The 21,699-nt window shown below is 34.7% G+C and overlaps 1 protein-coding gene across 1 annotated transcript in view; it reads left to right on the top strand.

Moving 5' to 3' along the window:
* Il1rapl1 (interleukin 1 receptor accessory protein like 1) overlaps positions 1–21,699 on the top strand; it is a 1,249,069-nt gene that overhangs the window by 152,862 nt on the left and 1,074,508 nt on the right. Inside the window, exon 2 of the mRNA XM_036175702.1 lies at positions 13,352–13,456. Within this exon, the coding sequence (XP_036031595.1) occupies positions 13,375–13,456 (82 nt within the window). The 5' untranslated portion in view covers positions 13,352–13,374. The remainder of the gene's footprint in view (positions 1–13,351; positions 13,457–21,699) is intronic.

Below are 21,699 nucleotides of genomic sequence, written 5' to 3'. Positions count from 1 at the left end.
CAATTTAGAATATTTTGACCTTTGAATTTTTGCATGAGCAAAGTTTAACTTGCATATATAATTAACTTAGACATTATAAAACAATCTCAACATATTCAAAACAATATATTTCTAGAATGTTGCTATGCTTAGGATTTCTCTAGTTTTTTTTTTTTTTTCATCTAAGTTAATGTATAACATAGAATACCTATGTTCTCCAGTCATATCTGGAGGAGATCTTTGGCTTATCTATTCATCGCCTATGCCTATTATTTTACTAAATAAATCCTATTATTGTTATTGCCAAACTGTAAAAATCTAGACTGAACTAGTATCAATTATTGTCTCTGTTCTTACATTAGACACATCTGCCTAGGATCATATTCCCATGTCTGTTCTGTTATTTTTCACACTAAAAATAGTGGCCAAGTAAACATTAAAAAACACACAATAAGTATTTGTTGTTAAACTTAATATTTTAGAGCTGCCATGATTACATATGACCACATCTAGGTAGCTTGAAACATAGGAATTCATTCAACAAAATTTCGAGAGGTTGGAAATAAAGAGTCATGGTTTTGAAATTGCTATCCTCTCTCTGAAGGCTCTGAGAGCTGATCCTTTTTGATTTCTGCTTGGACTCAAGTTGTCACAAGCATTCTTTGGCTTTCATAGCTTATAATTGTATTACTCATCTCTACCTTCCTTGTTAGTTGGCTTTCCTTGCTATGAGATCTGTCAGTCTTCTAAGGATACTAGTAATTGGATTTAAGACCAAACATAAGCTAAGACATTAGTGAAATTATATTGGAAAATAATCTATTTATGAACAAAAGCATGTATATAGGTTTTCAAGGCCAGAACTTCAACATACCTTTTTGAGTGACATAATTCAGTCTATTGATCAATGGATTTTCATTTTCATTGCAGACTCCAGCAGCAGCATGATATACAAAATGCCAACATATGTTTTGGGAAGTAGTGGTTACCAATTCTGACTTGTTATATTCTAGAGCATGGAGGTAACACTAATTGATACATAGTGTTTTCAGATATGATGGTAGGAAGAACAGTCAATCATAGAAGTTAATTCTTAGAAAAAAAGCTCAAACAAGAAAAGCTATATTCTATAAGTTAGGAAGTTAAGAAGCAACCAGATCAAATAGGTATAAAGTAATTTATATTCTCTTTGATGAGATAGTGCAGATAGTGCAATAAAGAACCAGAAGCCTCAGATAGTGAAAGTCTTTGAGCTGAGTAACTATAGACAGTACCCAGCTGAAAATCACATAAATATCACATGGAAAGAATTTCAGTTCATGCACAACTTTGCAAGCACACTTTTTCCAGAGAACTTGTTATTTGTGTTTGCACATATATATGTATGCATCAAAACCTCAAAAATAACTCCTCTTATTGATAATTAACTAACATTTTGTCAGTGCAAAACAGAACCAATTTTCTAATTACATTATCTTTGAAGAGATACTGTATATAGGAAAAATAGCACGTACCTAATTTATAAGTAAAAAAATAAGAGTATTCTTCATGTGAAACACATATATATCTGCCTAACACTTCAAACATACTCAGTCTAGAGTAAATTTTGTTACTAAGCATTGAGAATGAATAAGATCATATATATTGTCATAAAATTTCACAATTATCTTTAGGCAGCAAACAAAATTGTTCTTGTTAGTTTTTCAACCTCTGAGCTATATTAGATTCCTTTCACTACTATAATAAGTTATCATAAAATCTTCGTTTTAAATGATTTAATCTTACCCATTTATAGCTCTGAAAGTGAGTATGAAATGGAATTTGTGCTTATTTTTTGGACCATCAGAAAAGTGACTGTTGCAAAAAACTTTCAGCTCCTGGTAGTTGTTGGTGGCAATCCTTGTTTAATATTTTCATCACTCCAGTACCTACTTTCATCACCAGATGGCCTTTGTCTTGACTTTGGTATTCTAGTCAGCCTTTTATAAGGACACATGTGATTATATTGCACTCAACTCATATCTAAGGCTAATTCTCGCTTCTCACAATCCTTAACTGAATCACATCTGCATTGTGATTTTTACTGTGCAAAATAAGATGTCTAGTGATTCTAAGGGTGAAAACATGGACGTATCTGACAGTTATTTTACTGTCTAGCAAAAATACATCCATTCTTATTTTTAAAGATCATTTTGATAGAAACAGAGAGCTATCTTTATCATTCTTTTTCTTTCATAAGAGAATTCTATTGACACATTGACTCATACAACAAATGCTTAAATTGCAGCTTCAGTTGTTACATTCTCAATGAGTAACTCCTGGTGACTTTTTCAAAAAGTGACCATTCTTCTGTGTTACATGCTCTCAGGACTGATTTTCTTTCTGTTTAACAAAGCATATTACTCTGTGTAGTGATTACACTTGTGATCATGGGAGAACAGACATGCCACAGATCATTTGGCAACATTTCATGACATGTTTGCTTGAGGCACCAGATGCACCTAAGCACCTTACCATGTGAAAGACTGTTCTTAATAGCAAAGAACTATCCACAAAGTGTTAATGTAACTGTAGGTAGAAAAAACCACTATAGAGAACTTAGGGAAGCACACCTTACTGAGGACATTATTATTTGGAATAGTGGTACATAGACCAGTAGTGTAGTTAGATATTTCTCTCTCACTTGCCTGTTCCGAAACACCTGGCAGCCATTTCCCAAATAATTGATTCGGAAGCTTAATATGAATTATATAAATGCAGTCAATAGCTCAGGCTTATTATTAACTAGATTTTACATTTTACGTTAACCAATATTCCTTATTTATGCTCTGCCACATGGCGATACCTTTAGTAGTTTCGCACTTCCTGCTCCCTCTGGGTTTGGCTGGCAACTAAATCTTGATTTTGCCTGTCTCCTTTCTAGCTTTCTCAGTTTCACTTTCCTGCCTGACTTTATCCTGTTCAGATATTGGCTAGTCGGCTTCTTTATTAAACCAACCACAGTGACAAATCTTCACAGTTTACAAAAGGATTATTTCACAACACAGTAGCTTTTGTAACATTTAGGATATTGGTCTCTTTGTAACCTCCTTACATGTAGACTGAGAACCAAGAAACAATTGCTCAATACCCAGCATTCTGATCTCCAAAACTAATATGGGTGCAGATAGAGAGTTTTACTGGGAAAAAAAAAAAAGAAAGATTTTTTTTTTTGCCATATTCAACAGTACTCATAGATCTTGAATAAGCATAAAGTCACCCTTTCATCAAATTTGCAGTGTTTCCTCAATGTATTGAAATTCTAAAACAGAGAAATGTGGTAAGCATCAGCAGATTTATTCAACTATCAGTTAAACATATTGGCAGAAAGAACTCACAACGGAGAGCAAATTCAATCAGTTTAGGTCATGTTTGCTGCCCAGAAGAATGACGTCGGAGTGCATTTACTTTTCTTCCCTGCCTTTGTCATATGTCTCATCCAATCTGCTGATTTCACAGTCCCCAAAGTTTCTTTGATATGAGTGTTTGGAGCTAAATTATAGTGGAGGGCCAAAAGCATAAGTGAGCTAAACTAGAAAAGTGAAAATGGAAATGGTGTGCTGTTTTTATTTATGTTACCTATTCTTGTGCACAATGCACTTGCCATTTTAGCTAGCCAGTGTCATCCATCTACTGCATTTTCTCCTGTTACTGAATAGGTATTAGTTGTACGGAATTTTTGAAAAAATTTTGGCAATGTATGAAATATTTCAGTTTAGCATATTTTCTCAATCTGATATTTTGAGTTATTTCCTAGACTCATGTAGCTATTGCAGGAATTTGCTTTCTTGTGGCTTTAGAAAATGTTTAGTTGTTTTTACTTTATCTGCCTGTATGTGTGTGCATGTTTGTGCCACAGTGCATGTATACAGTTCAGGGAACCTCTTTTGAGTTAGTTTTCCCCTTCTAGGGACACCACTAAGTCCATCAGGCTTTGTAGCAACTACCTTTACCCACTGAGCTATGTCACCAGTCTTTCTGCATCTTAAAACAAATGAATTCATACAATGTGTTTCATCACATTCGCTCCTCCACAACTTCTTTCAGATCCAAGTTTTCCACACCCACTAAACTTTTTATCCCTCTTTCCCCCCACCCCCTGCAGTTCAATTTGTGTTGTCTATATATTTTTCAATATATGGCTTTCCACTGGGAGCATAGTTGACTTACCAGGGACTACAATCTTAAAAGAAAATTAACTCCTCCCTCTCCTAGAAGCTATCATTTGCTAAATCTCCTTGTTAATCGGTAGGATACATAACTGTTAGCATTTTATTTCTATATAAATGTAAATGTGTGTTTAATATTTGTCAAAATTTTGGTCAAATTTTCCTGTTAGAAAAGAAATTTTCTCATGACTAATTTCAGATGTTATGCCTTTTAGTAAAGCTGTAATTGGTGAGTCTGGAAGAGTGTCTGTTTTCCCTCTCTATAGGAAGTCAAGCACACAACTTTAACATTCATTGCTTTATGTAAATGAACACTTGGAAAGTATACTTTTTCTGTGTCATGCACAAATGGATATTTAATTTTCTTATGAGACTGAAAAAGTAGTTACTTTAATCTTGAGTAAATGTTAAGGATTAAATCAAATATAGAGGATCATTTTTAGCATAGCTAATTATGACATTAGGAGGAAACAGGAAAAGATCATTTAAACATGTCTAGAGTTAAGTGTCATTATTTATCAATCACTTTAAAGACAATGATTTTGTTTAATCCTTGCCAAACTTTGAAGTAGGTGTTTGTCCCTCACTACACTGTCGAAACAGGTAAAAGGCTTTATACCAGTGCTAAGAGAAAATTTGAACATACAACTGTGAGGTAACTTGCTCATCCTAATGTAAAATTAAGACTTTATCCTTATACAGTTCTTTCTCATTCCTAAATTTTTTCTCTCAACATGAACTAAAACAAACAAATGCAGCTTCTCTCCATTTTACCAGTAAATTACCGTTGTATTAATCTCCTTGTACTTTTCTGCTTGTAAAGAGATGTATTCCAGCTCTGCAACACTAACATCTTTCTAACTGCTTTCTAATTGACCTGACTTTTTCTGGCTTTGTTCACTCTCTGCCTCTATTTTACATGGATGTCTAGGTCTTACCCATACTTAATTATAGACACACCTCAACTTCTGTACTTACAGATATGCATTTCATATCCCACACCAAGTACACAGAAAAATGAAACAGATTTTCAATGTTTTTTAATCATGCCCAAATGAGTCAAATAAAATGAATGAGCATTATCACAAGGACCCTTTTTTAACTCTGAAGCTCCTTGTGCTTTTTTAATTATCAAATTATATGTGTTCTCCTAATGGTGTCATTATTTTTTGATGAATTTATTGTCCCAAATTCATCTATATTCAGCCTTACTCTCTGCTGATTCCTTTTGCCTGTCTCATAAATATTGGCAGGTCCCTGTATTGAAAGCATAAAATTCCTCCTAATCTTTTTTTATTCCTTATAACTTAATTTATATATTTAAGACCAGCTATGATTATAATATTGCTATCTTCCATCACTCTACTAAACTTTGGGACAATATATTTACTTAAATATATGGAAATTTTAACAGAAGAGTTCTTAGGCTATTTAATTACCATGGTCCAAATATAATTTTACAGAATGTCTTATTGCTATTGTGTAAATTTTTCCATATATTTCCAATATAAAAAACATGGTCTCATAATATACTTCATTTGTGTCACCATGTTGCATTTATCCGCTTATAACTGTCACTCTCCTAAGGCTTACTCTCTCTCTCTCACTCTTTGAAAAACTCCTTTAACCTCACTCTATGGTTTAAAAAATAATTCAGATTATTCTCTGAGAAGAAACCTTTGATAATATAGAACAAAACCCCGTTTTGTCATACTTGAGACTGATATTTTTAACTCCTCTCCTCATAGTCCAAAGCACAATTAACCAGTGAAGTTTGCAATCTTTATTAGTTATGTTTCTCATTGCTGGAACAAAGTATCTTGCAAAAGCAACCTTAAGAAAGAAATGTGCATTAAGGATCACAGGTTGAGGATGGGTCAAGAAAAAGTATGGCAGTAGGAATGGGAAGCAGCTGGTTACATTGTACTGTTAGTTAAGAAGCAGAAGGCAATTAATGTTTCTTCTCTCTTTTCCCCATTATATTCAGTCTAGGACCTCAGCTCACAGAAGGTTACCATTCAAATTTCTCGTTGTTTACCTGTCTGGTTTACTGTATCCTAGAAATAGTCTCAGAGACGTGGACAGAGGTTTGTCTCTTAGCTGATTCTTAGATTCCATCAAGTTGATAATCATTATTAACTTTCACTATATCATTTTTAGATGCTTCCTATGGTTGCCACAACAAATTATTACTAAATCTAGTTCCTTTAAACACCCTCTGTTTTGGTAGAGAAATGTCCTGAAATGGGGTCTGATATAACCCGGAAGGATAGTAAACTCCTTTTGATCTTCCAGTCCGCACTTCTCAAGTACTGGGATTATTACAAGCAAAATTTTTTTTTTTTTTTTTTACATTTCTTCAGTTCAAGAGTCCAAAATAAGTCATGAAAGTTTTAAAGCAAAATGTTGGCATACCTGTATTTCTTCTGGAAAAGCCGAGGGGGAAATTGTTTTCCTTTCTTTTCTAATTTTTAAGGCCCTGAATAATCTTTGGCACATGGTCATTCCAAAATCTGTCTATGGGTTCTAAAATCATATTTTCTTCTTCTGATTCTGTTTTCTACTATCCTTTTTATAAGAGAGTCTGTAGTTTCTTCAGATATGCCTGAATGATTGTCTCTCACCTTAAAATGCTTAAATTAACTATATCTCTATATTCCCTTTACTAAGTAAGGTAAAATAGTAACGCCTTTGAGTGTGTACAGTTTTTTGGGGGAGGAAATTATTCAACTTACTAGATCAATAATTTTCTTATATTTTATCCTAAGCTACAAACTCCCTTTCCCTGAGAATGTCTCTCCTTCTCATCCTTCATAAAATTTTATTACTTTTAAAGCACTTTCCTATGGCTTTACCACACCCAACCAAAAGTGAAATTAATAGGTTTTTCCATCTACTCCCTCAGCACATCATACTCACCATATGGCAATAGGACTAGTATAATTAAGTAGGTAAGCATTTGTCTTCTTTATTGCCTTCTTTATTAGACATCCTTCCACTGTCCTTGGAGAAGCGTCTTGTAAGTAGTTTATCCTCACTATGTGTTATCAAATGACACGTTTGAATGAGAAAAGTGAACTGCAGTTACTATCAATGGCATTCATTCATTTGTTCTTTTTGTTTAGTTATAATTTCTTGGTCACTGGAAATGAAAACTGAATAAAACACATATTATATCACCAAGTCTACAAAATATAAAATAAGTAAATAAATAAGCAAATTGTATCAAATAGGATGCAAAACAAGCTGGTGTATATAGAAAGTTTGGATGAAAGAGTATGTTAATGGACAATAGCAGACATTAACCAAATAACACAGCTGATGCATGGAAAACCATGGATAATAACCCAGGCTGACTTGATGCTCTGACCTATTGTGATATACTCATTTTGCATATGATCGAATTTTGGTGTACAGAGAAGAGATGAGCAAATTTACATATATTCATCCAGAAACTGAAACCATTTAAAATTGATTCACTCATTGTCAATGTGGCACACAAAAGCGTCATCTAAGAGGAGTAACTTTCATTGAGGATTTGGATAGGCTATTCTTACCTGTGAGCATGTCTGTAGAGGATTATCTTGATTATTAACTGATTAAAGATGGAGGACCCCATGCTCGGACACTCCTGGGATGTATTTTTTAAAGCTATCTAAGTATAAATGTTCCAGTGAGCCAGAGAGTGAGCTAGCAAGTACCATTCCTACTTTGTTCTGCCTCTGGGATCCTACTTTGAGTTCTGGTTCATCTTCCCTTAGTGATGGATTGTGATGCAGAAATATAAACCAAACAAACTCCATTATTTTCTCTCCCCTAAGTTGCTAAGGGTATTTTCTCACAGCAACAGAAAGGGAATAGAACAGAAAATTGTACCAGGAATGTAGGTATTGCCATGATGAACCTGACCATGTTCCTTGTTATGCTTTTGGAATATTTTATTACAGCATTGTGTGACTTTTGAGCTTTGGGTTGTGGAAGCTATTGAATGCACAGAGATTAATGAGCTGCTGTGAAGGCCTGGCTTGTGATTTTTCAGAAGGGAATAAGGACTTAATTACAAACTGGACTAGGGGCCATTTATGTGGTATTTTAAGTAAGAATTTTTGTCATGCTGGAGCTGAAGAATCAACTCTGATTAACAATTGAATGGCATCATTGAGGTGAAATTTTCTGTGAATAGGATGAGGCACACAAAAACTGTGGTTTAAGGAAGCTATGTACACATTTTAAGTTAGAAGCTGAGCTTGGCAACATAAAAAAAACAATCTATACTATTGGTTTTAAAAGGCATGAGAATTACAGGATTAAACAGGTCATAAAATTAAGGTGATGCTTCGTACCTTGTGGCAGTGTTGAAGTTCCTGCTGAGATGCCACTAGTAAAGGTGAAGCCTCAGTTTTAGTAAATGTATCAAAATCTTGGAGATGCCAAGGAACATGAGATGCCTACCACCAACAGCAACACATATGGACTAGATTCAACTTGAGTCTTTATAAGGCATGTGATTATGTGCTGAGGATGGCAAAGCTGGAGAGTCTGGCTTCTCAAGCCCTCTGGAACCCCTAAGATCATGAGTGAATCCCTGATGACAGATATTAAGCTAAATTGCTGAACTTCTTTGTTTTGCTTAAGTGTGATTGCTGTATGTTACAGTTCTTCCCTTTTGGAATAAGAAAATATATGTAACTTGCTTTTGATTTATAAGACCCTCACAGTTGGGAGATTTTGAACTGTTAAAGTCATTGAACATTTAAAATTTTGGAAATTTTAAAGAGTGTGGGACATTCAGAGTTCGAGTGTGTTTTATATTATACTATGAGATCTTGAGAACAAGAGAAAAAGATTTAATAGTCACATGTTTTGTGTCACATTGACAAGGAGTAGAGTGTTCTGGTTAGTCTTGATTATTAATTTAACATATCCAAGTGTTATCCAAAAGGAGAAGTCATAATTAAGGAATTGTCTATATAAAGTTAGTCTGTTAGCATGCATATGAGTAATTGGTGTAAGAGACACAACTTGTACCCAACACCGTTCCTTGGTCAGGAGATCATACAATATGTATGAACTTTTGAGTGAGCCTGTGAACAGCATTTCTCTATGATTTCTGCTTTCAGGTTTCTGTCTTTAGTTCTTACCTTATCTTCCTTCAGTAGTGGACTGTGACTTGCAAATATAAACAGAGTTAAACACTTTCATCCGCTTATTGTTTCTAGTCTTTTTTTAAAATCTTAGTAACAAAAAGGAAACTAGAACACTCAAAATCTGAGCTTCAGTGTAACAATAAGAAAAAATAAGTATCTCAGTAAATCTTCAAATAGTAACATCATTTTCATGATTTCAGTTTTTATAGTTATAATACCACCATCATCTGTGCTCCAAAACTATAAAATTCCATAAATCAACAATTTACAAGTTCCAAATTACATACTATTCTGAGTGGTTGATGAAATTTCATGCTGTCATGTTCTGCCTCACCTGAAATGTGAATAATCCCTCTGTTCATTGTATTTATGTTGTATATGCCGCTCACCTTTTAGCTATTTTATAGTCATCTTTGTCATTAGATAGTGTTGAAATAACACTACTTGAAAGCAAGTAGCTGTTGTTGGTTGTTTTTTACTCTTTGGGGAGGCCCACCACCCAGCTCCCATATGAATACACAGAGGCTTTTTCTTACTTATAAATGCCCAGCATTATCTTGGCTTATTGCTAGCCAGCTTTTCTTAATTTATCCCAGCTACCTTTTGCCTCTGGGCTTTTCCGTTTTCTTACTTCTATTTATCTTACTCTTTCTCCGTGGCTGGTTGTGTAGCTAGGTGGCTGACCCCTGGAGTCCTCCTCCTTCTCTGGCTCCTTCTTTTTTCCCCAGATTTCTCCTATTTATTATCTCTGCCTGCCAGTCCCACCTATTTCTCTCTCCTGCCTCTCTATTGGCTGTTTAGTTCTTCATTAGACCATCAGGTGTTTTAGACAGGCACAGTAACACAGCATCACAGAGTTATACAAATGCAACATAAACAAAAGTAACACACCTTAAAATAATATTCTACAACAAGTAACCTTTAATTAATAGCCTAATTCTATGAAACAATGTTAGTCGCATTCAACTCACTTTATTTCATCATTTGGCAAGGGGTCATCCAATCATCACAACAGGTGTGAGTACAGTTCAACCAAGTATTGAGATGGAGAAGATATAAAGCATGTCATAGCATATTTTATGATTTTATCAACATGCTACTCCATCTAATTTATTAATTGCAATCAATTGTGGGTAAATATGGCAGGAAAACAAAGTATACATAGGTCTTGTACTATTTATTCTTTTGAACATTAAATGAAGGTCTTGGAACTTATTCCTTCCTGATAAAGGAGACTATTAGTTATACTTTCATTACTATTTCTGGGTAAGAATTTTAATTTTGCTGACAGCACAGCAAGTCATGGATATCTATGCTTGGTCATATTCAATCTATCTTTTCAGTTTAAGATACAATAAAATTTCTCAAAGACATTTGTAAAGATTATTATAGATTGACTAAGACATTAAGCCTATGAAATGCATATAAATCTTTTTTTTCTTATACCCAATTTAAAGAGATTCAATTAAGGATCTTGATGTTACAAAATTGATGCTCTCTAAACCAATTTGAATTTAAGAAATAGAATTGCAAACTAGGCTGTGTGTCTCATAGAAATGAAATGGGAAAGAAAATAGTATTTTAACAAGAATAAAGTAACATGATATTTAAACTGAGAGGGCTTGCAGTTTACAGTTGGGTACTGGTATTTCTTGGGCAGCACACATTAAGCTCACATTGAGAAGGAAACTGATTCTTGCTGCTAACCTGAAGGCTAAAGATAGCAACTTTTAAGATTTCCTGCAGCTCTAGTTAGTCTGGTGGCTGGGAAATGGGATTTGGGTTTTAGGATTGCATGACTTAGTCTGGCAATGAAATGTGGCATTTACTTGGATATGCCTGATGAATTGGCTCTTTGGAAGAGCTGCATTTATATCTTTATGTGAACTCTAGTCTTTTCTTTAAATAATGCCATCATCATGTAAATGCATGGAACTGTTAGAATAGCTTATTCTTGATGCTATATTTTAGTCATCTGAAATAATGATTATGATGCACAAAGTGAATGGATTTTGATTTTGATGGTGGAGTATATTTTAATAGACTTTTGTTAATGCAATTGAATTAATTATTTTAAAAAATTCAGATATTGGAGGCTGTGAGAGAGCAAAAAAAGTGATTGTCAAACTGCAATTTCAGCTTTCTCATATTTAGTAAACCCACAGTGATAGACAGCTGGCTATGAGCAGTCTTCAAATGTCTTGCAAAGAACTTTGTGCTGTCATGGGCCTACAATATATTTGAACTCTGTTCTGACTTGCTACTTTTCAAATTCAGTCCTGAAGTGCTCAACTCTACTATTCCCATCTTATAATAAAAAAGAAAAGGAACAGTAAATTGGTGTGTTCCAAACACTTCTAGGACAATGAACAGATGTTAGTTCAAGAGTACAAACTTGCCCCTGTAAGTGGATAAATTTTAGGTATCTGATGTACAGCAGAGGGACTACACTTAATACTGTGCTATATACTTGAAATTTGCTGACAACACATTTTACAGATTTTGATACCTCAGCTATAAAGGGCAACTATGTCAGGTGATAGATGTGTTAACTTGGTGATGGTAACCATTTCATAATTTACGTGTGTACTAAAGCACCATATTATATACCATAAGTATACTCAATCTGTCAATTTTTTATTTGCAAAATTGGAAAAGGTATGACAACTTGGGGGAAGTAAATGTATATTCAGTTAATTTAAGAGGAAATATTTTGCCTTTTGTAAATCCAAACAGTATGCTAATGTCTTAGTAACCTGAACAGACCTTTTTAGTAGATAAACATTATCTTTGTATCTTTCACTGACACTGTACATTCTATCGATCAATATAGGCAAATGCCTTACATTTTTTCCCAGAAGTATGTTTTTCAGGTTTTTGGAAGGTGTTTGTAACATCACAGATATTTAAAGACATAAAGTTGATACAATTTTGTTTGTAAAGAAAATCACCAAATAGACCACAGTGTGTTACAGCAGCAGATATTTTAAAATGTTGATTTCAGTAAGATGTGTAGCAGGAATCTTAAAAGTTCTTATTAATAAAAACAAACCTAAGGCCAGTTATTGGGGTAAAAGCTGGATGATCAGAGAAACAGAACAAGCTACAGCTATCTCACCTTGCCAATTCCTCAGCTGATCCTGTTTCCTCAGACTGGAAGCTTCTGTGTCCTCATCCCAATGGCTCTCAGTTGAACTGTTGCTCATAAGCCTGAAAGCTTAACCAGCCAAATGCTTAACCAGCCAAATGCTGCTCATTTCTGGTCTTCACGCCTTGTATATTTTTCTCTTTCTGCCGTCACTCCCTGGGATTAAAGGCGTGTTTCTCCAAGTTGGCTGTGTACTTGAACACACAGAGATCCGCCTAGCTCTGCCTCCAAATGCTGGGATTAAAGGCGTGCACCACCACCGCCCAACTTGTGCTATGGCTTGCTCTGACCCATTTTCTAGCCACCATTTTTGGCTCTGTATCTAGTGGCTGTCTGTTCTCTGACCCCAGATAAATTTATTAGGGTGCATAATATTTTGGGGAACACAATACCACCACAAATATGTATTAAAATAAATTGCTAGCGAAATGAATAGATTGTTCTAGATATTTAAAGCAAAGTAAAGTGTACATTCAGAGAAATTCTAAACCTTGAGTGAATATATGATCTGAAATCATCATCCTGAGAAGCTTATGGAAATATAATTTGGGCATTACTGATTTTGATTTGACTTACAAAGTACGATTTGTTGAAAAATGTAATGCAGATCCTGTTTATGGCATTCTTTCCTTATGAGTAATTCATTGCCTCAAATATATATGACAAAAGGGTGCATAATAGCCAGATGCATTAGTTCATACCTGAAACCCCACCACTAGGGAGGCTAAAGCTGGATGGTGTCATGAGTTCAAGGTTAATCAAAAATATATGGTACAATTATATCTATCCAGGAACAGATGTACACAAAAATCTTCTATTGTATTACTAAATCTTTTAAATTATGTTTTCCTTCTTTTCTTTCCTTTAAGGAACGGCCTTTAAGAGCTGGAAGATGAAAGCTCCGATTCCACATTTGATTCTCTTATATGCTACTTTCACTCAGAGTCTGAAGGTTGTGACCAAAAGAGGTTCTGGTAAGAAGTGCCTCTTTTAGTTCTCATTATTTTTATCATTGAAAATGACTGCAACCTGTACACATGTGTTATTTTGTGAGAGGTTGAGAAGCACTAGGAATCCATTTTATGTAGATGTCATTGGTATACAGGGAAATAGTGAAGAGTATTAATAGGCAATTGTAAAGGTGCTAGTATATGAAAATTGATATGGCTTATCTTGTGTATTACCATGAGTTTGAAACTTGAATAGGTTCTATAACAAAAGTTTGCATTTAGATTCCATAAAACAATGTGATTTTTTATGTTCTCTTACTGTGGATTATTTCACCTTACTTCTTAATATTATTATTTCCTTATTAACTATGTCAATAGTGGATTCTTTTAAGGCCTGTACTTCAGCTGTTTTGCTGAATTACCTAAAAGTATTTAAAGTAAAAATAGTGTCATTTATGAAAAGGATGTGGCATTTACCCTAAAGTTTTTTGCAAGAAAAAGAGTATAATGGTAATGAAACATGATGGTGACTCAATTATTGTTGAAACCCAGACTGTTTACCCATTATTAGGCACCATTAGTGTCCAGTTGTCTTTTCATAGTTGAAGTTAAGGAATCATATAACTCCCAACTGAATACATATTGATGTGAAGTTTTGTCTAGTAAGCTATTGGTATGATTTATCATTGCCATTTTCCAACTTCACATGGGATTATTTTAGTTTTGAAGGAGTAGCTTTTAGGCATAAAGGAAGAATAGAGGAAATGAGTTGAAATGCTCCAACTACAGTGTATTCTCTCTGAGGTCTCAAGAGACAAAAACAAAGATTGAGGTGAGTCTTAAAAGGTTGCCATGTTGTGCCACCATGATTTGGACAGTATAGCATCTGTCCCATATTAATGAGATAGTAGAAACTGTCCCATGTAGAGTAAGTGAACAGCATTTCTGGTTTCAGGAACCCCCTTCTGCAGATAAAGTTTAGGGAGCAACTGGGAAAGGATTTGTGTGTGGGTTCAGTGCAAGCTTGTTTTACTGAGCCCGTTAGTGACCCTAGAACATTTTGATGATGCTACTTTTCAATGTCATTGCTGTGGTTGTGGGAAATGTAGATAAATAGTGTTTGTAGTTTTACACTTCATTTTACCTATTTTTTGTGGACATGTTTCAATGCAAGAAAATAATTAGCTGAGATTGATTGTTGATTAAATCTTAAAAGCTTCATTTTCCTTGTTATTATAGCTCATTACATAAAATATGCTTTTTTCAGTTCTTTCTGCATATGTCAGTTGCATGATTTATTGAAATGCAAATGTGACCTTTTCTCATCAGAAAATAGTGGTGACAGGTCTATTCTATATAAGTTCTGCTTACCAGCAAGAATTTCTTTGTTGTTTAATCTATGTATGAGCAATATGGATCAGAACTAGAAATGTGGGACAACTAGACAATTCATATCTCTTGCTCTAGACACAGAGAAATCTCAATGACTCCTTTCAAATGCAAACTTCATTTTAATGATATGAATCTAAAATAGGAGACTATTATTAAGATGATATCCTAAATTAGGCTGGAATTTTAATATTTTGCACTCTTCAGCTTATTAATGCAATTGTCATATACCTATTTCTCACTTTTCAAACCAAATGTATCTTTATATAATTATACAAAACAACAAAGAAGTAAGTGAAACATTTGCCTTGCTAATTCTCATCTATAATTCATGTTGTGACGGCTTCCTCCCAATGTGTGTTATGTTAGGATTCATGTGAATGTTAGTCTGTTCAGGTGGTTTTTGAGTAATAAGTGTAAAACTTGAGATTCATTTTTTTTCATAAACTTTCCTAGCACCAACTCATTTTAACTATTTGTTACCATGTGGCTTCCCTCTTTGAGAAAAACAGATATATGTAGCTCACTGAATAGAATCATTACCCATCTCCATAGATCAAGAAGAGGAGTGCCCTTAGCATCTTCACCTTAAAAGATAAATGGTTCAATCTTCATACCCATCCCAACTCATAAAACCAATGGCACCAAGGCCTGAGAATCAGCATCAACTTTTGATGTTTGATCTTGCATGTTAATTAAGATGGCTACTTATTTCTATTCTTATTATTTACCTTTGTTTTGATTTATGAATCTTTACAAGGTTCAATAAACAAAATTCAAGATCCAATGCTTTTCAAGTGTGTTATACTAGAATATATTTTTAATTCACTGTGAGCACAAGAAAAAGAAGTAGATACTTGGATAATTAACAACATACAAAACATGACTAAAATACACAATGTTAATTGTGTGTAGTGTTTACTTCAGACTAACATGTATGGTCATTCCATAAAAAAAATTTAGAATGAAATATTTATTTCTCATTAGCAAAAGTAATTGGAAAGCAATAGGAGCTCTTAGAGAAACAGAGGTGCATTATTTTTATCACCTTGGATTACACCCCTATTGCTATTCATTTAAGGAACAAATTAAAACTAATAAGGCAGTTATATTATTATAGCTTCCTGAATGAAATATTCAAAATACAAATTTATATTTCATTTTAAGTAATCATTTCTGATACGTGTATGCTATGATAAATAAGGATTGAATCTGGTCTCTCAAGTAACGATTGAAGGCTGTGCATATGTGGAGAATCAAGAATTTTTCTGGGAACAAATATTCAGCTGTTACTATACAATAGATTGTTTTTCTGAAACAATTTTACATGTAAAAATCTACGCAATACTTGAAGGGACAACAATTCAGTAAGTAAGCGTATAAAGCAAATGTTTGCTGTAAGAGTCTTTGTGTCCAAACCAAATTATACAGTGTAGCTTCATGTTCCTGTTTGACTTTCCCTTGCCTTTTTCTACTTCAATCACCATATTTCCTCATCTTCTCTATTCTTCACTTAACTGTTCTAACCTTCTCTTCTACTCTTCCTGGGATACTGTTCCCTCATTTCTATGTCACACCTTCTCTAGCTCCATGCCTCTTGCCCTTTATTTTATTTTAGGGTGGTTTGTCGGTAAAAACAGCTCAAGTTAATATTGTTACTGCTTCTTTGTAGAACTGATTTAATCAGTCTTGTGCATGCTAGGCAAGTAGTCTATCATATAAACATATTCCACATCTTCAGCATTAAAATGTGTGATCCTGGCTAGTGCTAAGATTACAAGTGTACACTGTAGTTAGAGTTTTACTGCCTGGCCCACAGTCCGAACAAATCTGTCTCACCGGCCAGGCCCATAAACGCCCAGAATTCTCTTCTCTGCTTGTCCTGCCTATACTTCCTGCCTGGCTACTGGGCAATCAGCATTTTATTTACACAGAGCGATATCCACAGCACTTCCCCTTTTCTTTTTTGTTAAAATGCTACCCACTACAGTACACCAACACATACAAGTACTTTCTAACTTTAAGAATATTAGAATTATTTTGTTCAGAAAGGTAAAGCCCAACATGTTCTTTTCTAATATATAAAACAACAATAACAAATCCACCGTGGTTCACTGATACACCTTTTTGCTTTGTTTTTCCAGTCAGTTGTATTTTGTTATTAGATTTATTAGTTCTTTTAGAATTTCATATGATGTATTTTTTTTTCATATTCACCTGTTACGCAACTCTTCCAAGATCCACCATTCCTTTCTTGTCCACCTAACTCTCTATACTTTTGTATTTTTGAAAAGCTTGAAACATCTTTTTTTAATTTAATTTAATTTTACATATAAGCCATGGGTTCCCCTGTCCTCCCCCCTCCTGAACCCGACCCCGTCTTCTCCCCAGCTCCCCCTCCCCATTTTCATCTCCTGCAGGGCCAAGATTCCCCTGGGGATTCAGCTCACTCTGGTAGATTCAGTCCAGGCAGGTCCAGTCCCCACCTTCTAGGATGAGCAAAGTGTCCTTGCATATGCCCCAGGTTCCAAACTGCCAGCTCATGCACTAAGGACAGGTCCTGGTCCCACCGCCTGGGTGCCTCCCAAACAGTTCAAGCTATTCAATTGTCTCACTTATCCAGAGGGCCTGATCCAGATGAGGGCTCCACAGCTTTTGGTTCATAGTTCATGTGTTTCCATTAGTTTGGCTGTTTGTCCCTGTGCTTTTTCCAATCTTGGTCCCAACAATTCATACTCTTACAGTCCCTCCTCTTTCTCAACAACTTGACTCCTGGAGCTCACCTTGGGCCTGGCCGAGGATCTCTGCATACACTTCCATCAATTATTGGATGAGAGTTCCAGCATGACAGTTAGGGTGTTTGGCCATCTGATCACCAGACTAGGTCAGATCAGGCTTTCTCTTGACCATTGCCAGCAGTCTACAGTGGATGTGTCATTGCAGCCACTTGGAAATCAATATGGCGCTTCCTTTCGTAAAAAAGGGATAATTATAATGTATTGTTTGAGACTAGTCAAGGAGAAAAATCAGCTCAGGATAAGCAACAACTAGAACATGTTTTGTCGGGGGTTTAAACAAACCATAAGTGTTTTTGAAGTTTTGGAATATAGTCCACAGTCTGTTAGAAAGAAGTGACTCCAGATATTTCTGTAATGGAATTTTACTGGACTTAATGCTGTTTTAAAGTGGCAACAGTATCATCGAGCCTAGAGTTTGCTTTTGATCATATTGATCAGAAATTGCCATCTTGCAGAGTGTAACTCTTGACGACAGACACGTGAAAAGTTGAGCTTAGGAAAAAGTTTTCATAGTTATTAGAGCATATAGAGAAGAATAAGTGGCTATGTTACATAAATCATGAAGTTCATATTATTCTAGAGCAGATTAATGACACATAAAAATTACCTAGAGCCGTAAGAGTATTGCTTCAGGGAATTGATCTTCTCTTTATTCTAAGACCTGCCAAGAGACACCTGTTTGTGTGAAATGATTTAGAAGAAATTCTTACTGACAGCAAGAGGAAAACAAGCCTCAAGAGGTTTATTAAAACTACAGAGTTTGGGCCCCACTAATTTCTAAAAGTAAACAGTAGATAGATAAATATCCAAAGACACAGTTTAGGTTCTAAGTTTTGTTTATATGTAAATCTTAATTTCTTTAAGTAATACACATTACACTACTAAACAAGTGAAATTTCACTGTATAGAAAAGAAAAATCCATGTGGACTATTTATACCTCATGCCAATGTGATTTATGTATGTTCTCTTGGGCATTCCTGGAAGTCAATGAACTTAATTCTACATGATTAAGAGACAACTTAGTCCCTCAGCATCTGCCTTTTGTTATATTACCATGTGTTTCTTCTCTGTCAAATACACCAAAAAGAATGAGGAAATTCTCTTTATTTTCCTTTGAGATCGTTTATAAAACCAAACTTTTGAGCTTTTCCTTAATTTTAAAGTTAAAAATGCAGAATATTTATGTATTGGAAAATTTTTCTGATACTTTTATACTTTAAAAAAAATCAAGCTTGAAATGAGAAGTATCATAAGCTCCATTATATTTGAGATAATGCCTTTAATTATAATAAGTGTGACAAATAGAGAAGCCAGTACCTAACCAGAAACCCATTCAGTTTCTTTTTGTAACAATCATCTATGGTATACCTTTGAATTTCATAGCCAACTTAATTTTCTCCATCAATGCAGTTTTATATACTTGTTATCAATTAAGGCCAATCGTGGAGAATTATGCCTGTTCATGGTCAGTTTGCCTGGATAAGATAAAAGACACCATGTTTACCACTTTCAAAATGACTCTCAGGGGATGTATTTCAAGTTAATAGACACAGCAGAATGGCACTACATGATGAGTGCAAAAAGAAAAAGAAAATATTGTCCTATATATTTAATGCTAAGGTGAAGGATTGAGATAGTACCCATAATCGCTATATGATCGATGCTTCTTTAACATATTAGCACAGTTATGATGCTCAAATTTTTAATCTTATATTTATTGAAGCTAACTGTTCAAATCAGGTGGAATTTAGGAGCTTATAGACAAGACTCCATCTTTTCTTTTCCTTGGTCTTTTGTCTTGTGGTTGCACATCATTCTCCATGTGATTCCACTGTTGAATTTCATTCTCTGACTCTGACTCTCTTGCCTTGTTCCCTGATATAAGCACTTTGGATTATTATGAGTATTCTGAGATAATCCAGGATGATCCCCCTAGTAATTAAGTCACTAATTTAATCAAATTTGCTAAATCCCCTTTTCTAGGTAATATAATATCATAGTCCCAGGTTTTAGGGTTAAGAATGGAAGCATATTTCCACTGACATTATTTTGCTTACCCCAACTTGTGATTTACTAATTCAAATATCTATCTTACTGACTGGATTGGAGGCTACAGAAAGAATGGTCATTCAGAGACCAGACAGAAATAGGAGAAATAGGAACAAATAAGCTGCATAGTTTTGCTAAATGGGCCAGAATGTCCCTGAGGTCCCTGCAGAGACATGTAGAATGAGAAGGAACAGGAAATGAAAGTCAGAGGAAAGAGAAGAAAGAGGGACTGTGAAGGAGAAAAACAGTAACCAGACACTAATGATGCTTTAAAATATGGACATACTTAAGTCCTCACTCCACAAAATGCTTTTAGGAACAAACATTGTTACTTGTTTTAGCTTGAAAAAAATCTGTCCTTTATAAGGGGGGATAAAAGAGAAATGGACACAAAAATGTCTTTCTGAATCAAAGTAACAGCAGTGAGAATAGGGAAGACAGAAGACAGAGCAATTTTTAAAGTTAGAATCCATTGAGCTTGATGATCAGTTAGAAGTAGGAGGTTGGAAAGAAAGTGACAAAGAAAATCATTCTGTAATGGGAGGATTGTGATTCAATGATGCTAGAGGTCTCAGAAGCAGAGAAACTTGAATGACTACTTATTTAAAGTGAACAATAAGAAGACTTTTACAAAAATACAATGGGCATAGAATGTTAAGGTATTCCATGTTCCATAAAGGATTTTGGATTTTTATCTTGTAGGGCAAAGTTTTAGTCTAGTGTCTAATTACTTTAAATCCACTCCATATGACTAAGAAGACCTACATACTGTGCAGTTTTCTGTGTATGCTTAAGATGAAGCAACCTGTTGTCTAAGTAATGCAGCTGCACACATCTGTGTGATTCCAACAGGAAATCTCCCTTTACACAGAAAGGAAGACATAACAGAGTACAATATAGTTCTAGACAGCTAATCCTCCCTGTGAGAAAGACTGATGGTATTTATGAGTGACCAGTGAAGAACTCGATGAAAATCATACTGAGATTTATTGACAGCCTGAAAAGAAATAAAAAAGAATAATGAAATATGATTCTGAAGGAGAATTAATAGTATCAGGTGGGTATTTGGGATGGATTATGAACTAATTTGAGAAGATGTATTGATGGTGTTGCCGGCTACAGAGGGAAGGAGGACAGTTTATTCAGAGTAGGAGATGGAATAAATTTAGTTGTGGCAATATGAGCCGTGGTATATTGAACTGATGAATTTTTTACCTAGAGTTTCTGTGGATGCTGTGACAAATTTGACAAAGAGGGTTACTTAAACAATAGAAACCAATTGTCTCGCAGTTTGGGAGATGTGACTTCTGAAATCAAGAGCCATGCTTCTAAAGACCTGGAGATTTCATGGGAGAATCCTTCATTAGATTTCCTTGATTCTGGAGATTTAATGTTGAACCTTGGTTTGTGGATTTCACTGCACCTTTACATGGCCTTTTCCCTATTTTCTTCATGTAAATTGTTTTAGTATCCGCTTTTGGTAATTCTTAATGATTATCTTGAAATTCTTTATTGCATTAGCAAATGGCCTGCTGGCTCAAGGACATCATTTCAGTTATAAGTGGCCATGCCTTTTAGGGGGGAGTACCTTTCTTTAGACTATAAAAGTCAAGACAATGGCTATAGATTTTGTTTATCCTCAAATTGAGTGCATTGTGATGGAATAAGACCATGTAGAGAAAACAAGAAGGAAATGAAAAGGATCAACCTACCTTGAAGAGGCTGTCAGACAAAGAGCAGCCTGTCATGCAGAGTAATGAAAAAAAAAGACTGAAGAGGAAAAAGGAGAATTAGAATTTTTCTGGAAACCAAGAGAGGAGAAATGTTCAAAATGAGAGAGAGAATGATTTAAATCTTGGAGTTAAGTAAGATAATGAAAATAAGCCACTAAATCAAAATTTAGAAAGAGGTGGAGGCTGAGAGGAAAAGGAGTATGAAAGCAGTTGATGTAATGTTTATATTTTATTTCCATTTACTGTTTTTTTGAGTATTTCATAAAGGAATATTCATTTACATCATTCCCCCCTCTC

This window comes from Onychomys torridus, chromosome X (assembly GCF_903995425.1).
Source record: "Onychomys torridus chromosome X, mOncTor1.1, whole genome shotgun sequence".
NCBI classification, from domain to species: domain Eukaryota; kingdom Metazoa; phylum Chordata; class Mammalia; order Rodentia; family Cricetidae; genus Onychomys; species Onychomys torridus.
The sequence above is the reverse complement of the archived record's forward strand: the minus strand, read 5'-3'. Positions and strand labels throughout refer to the sequence as shown.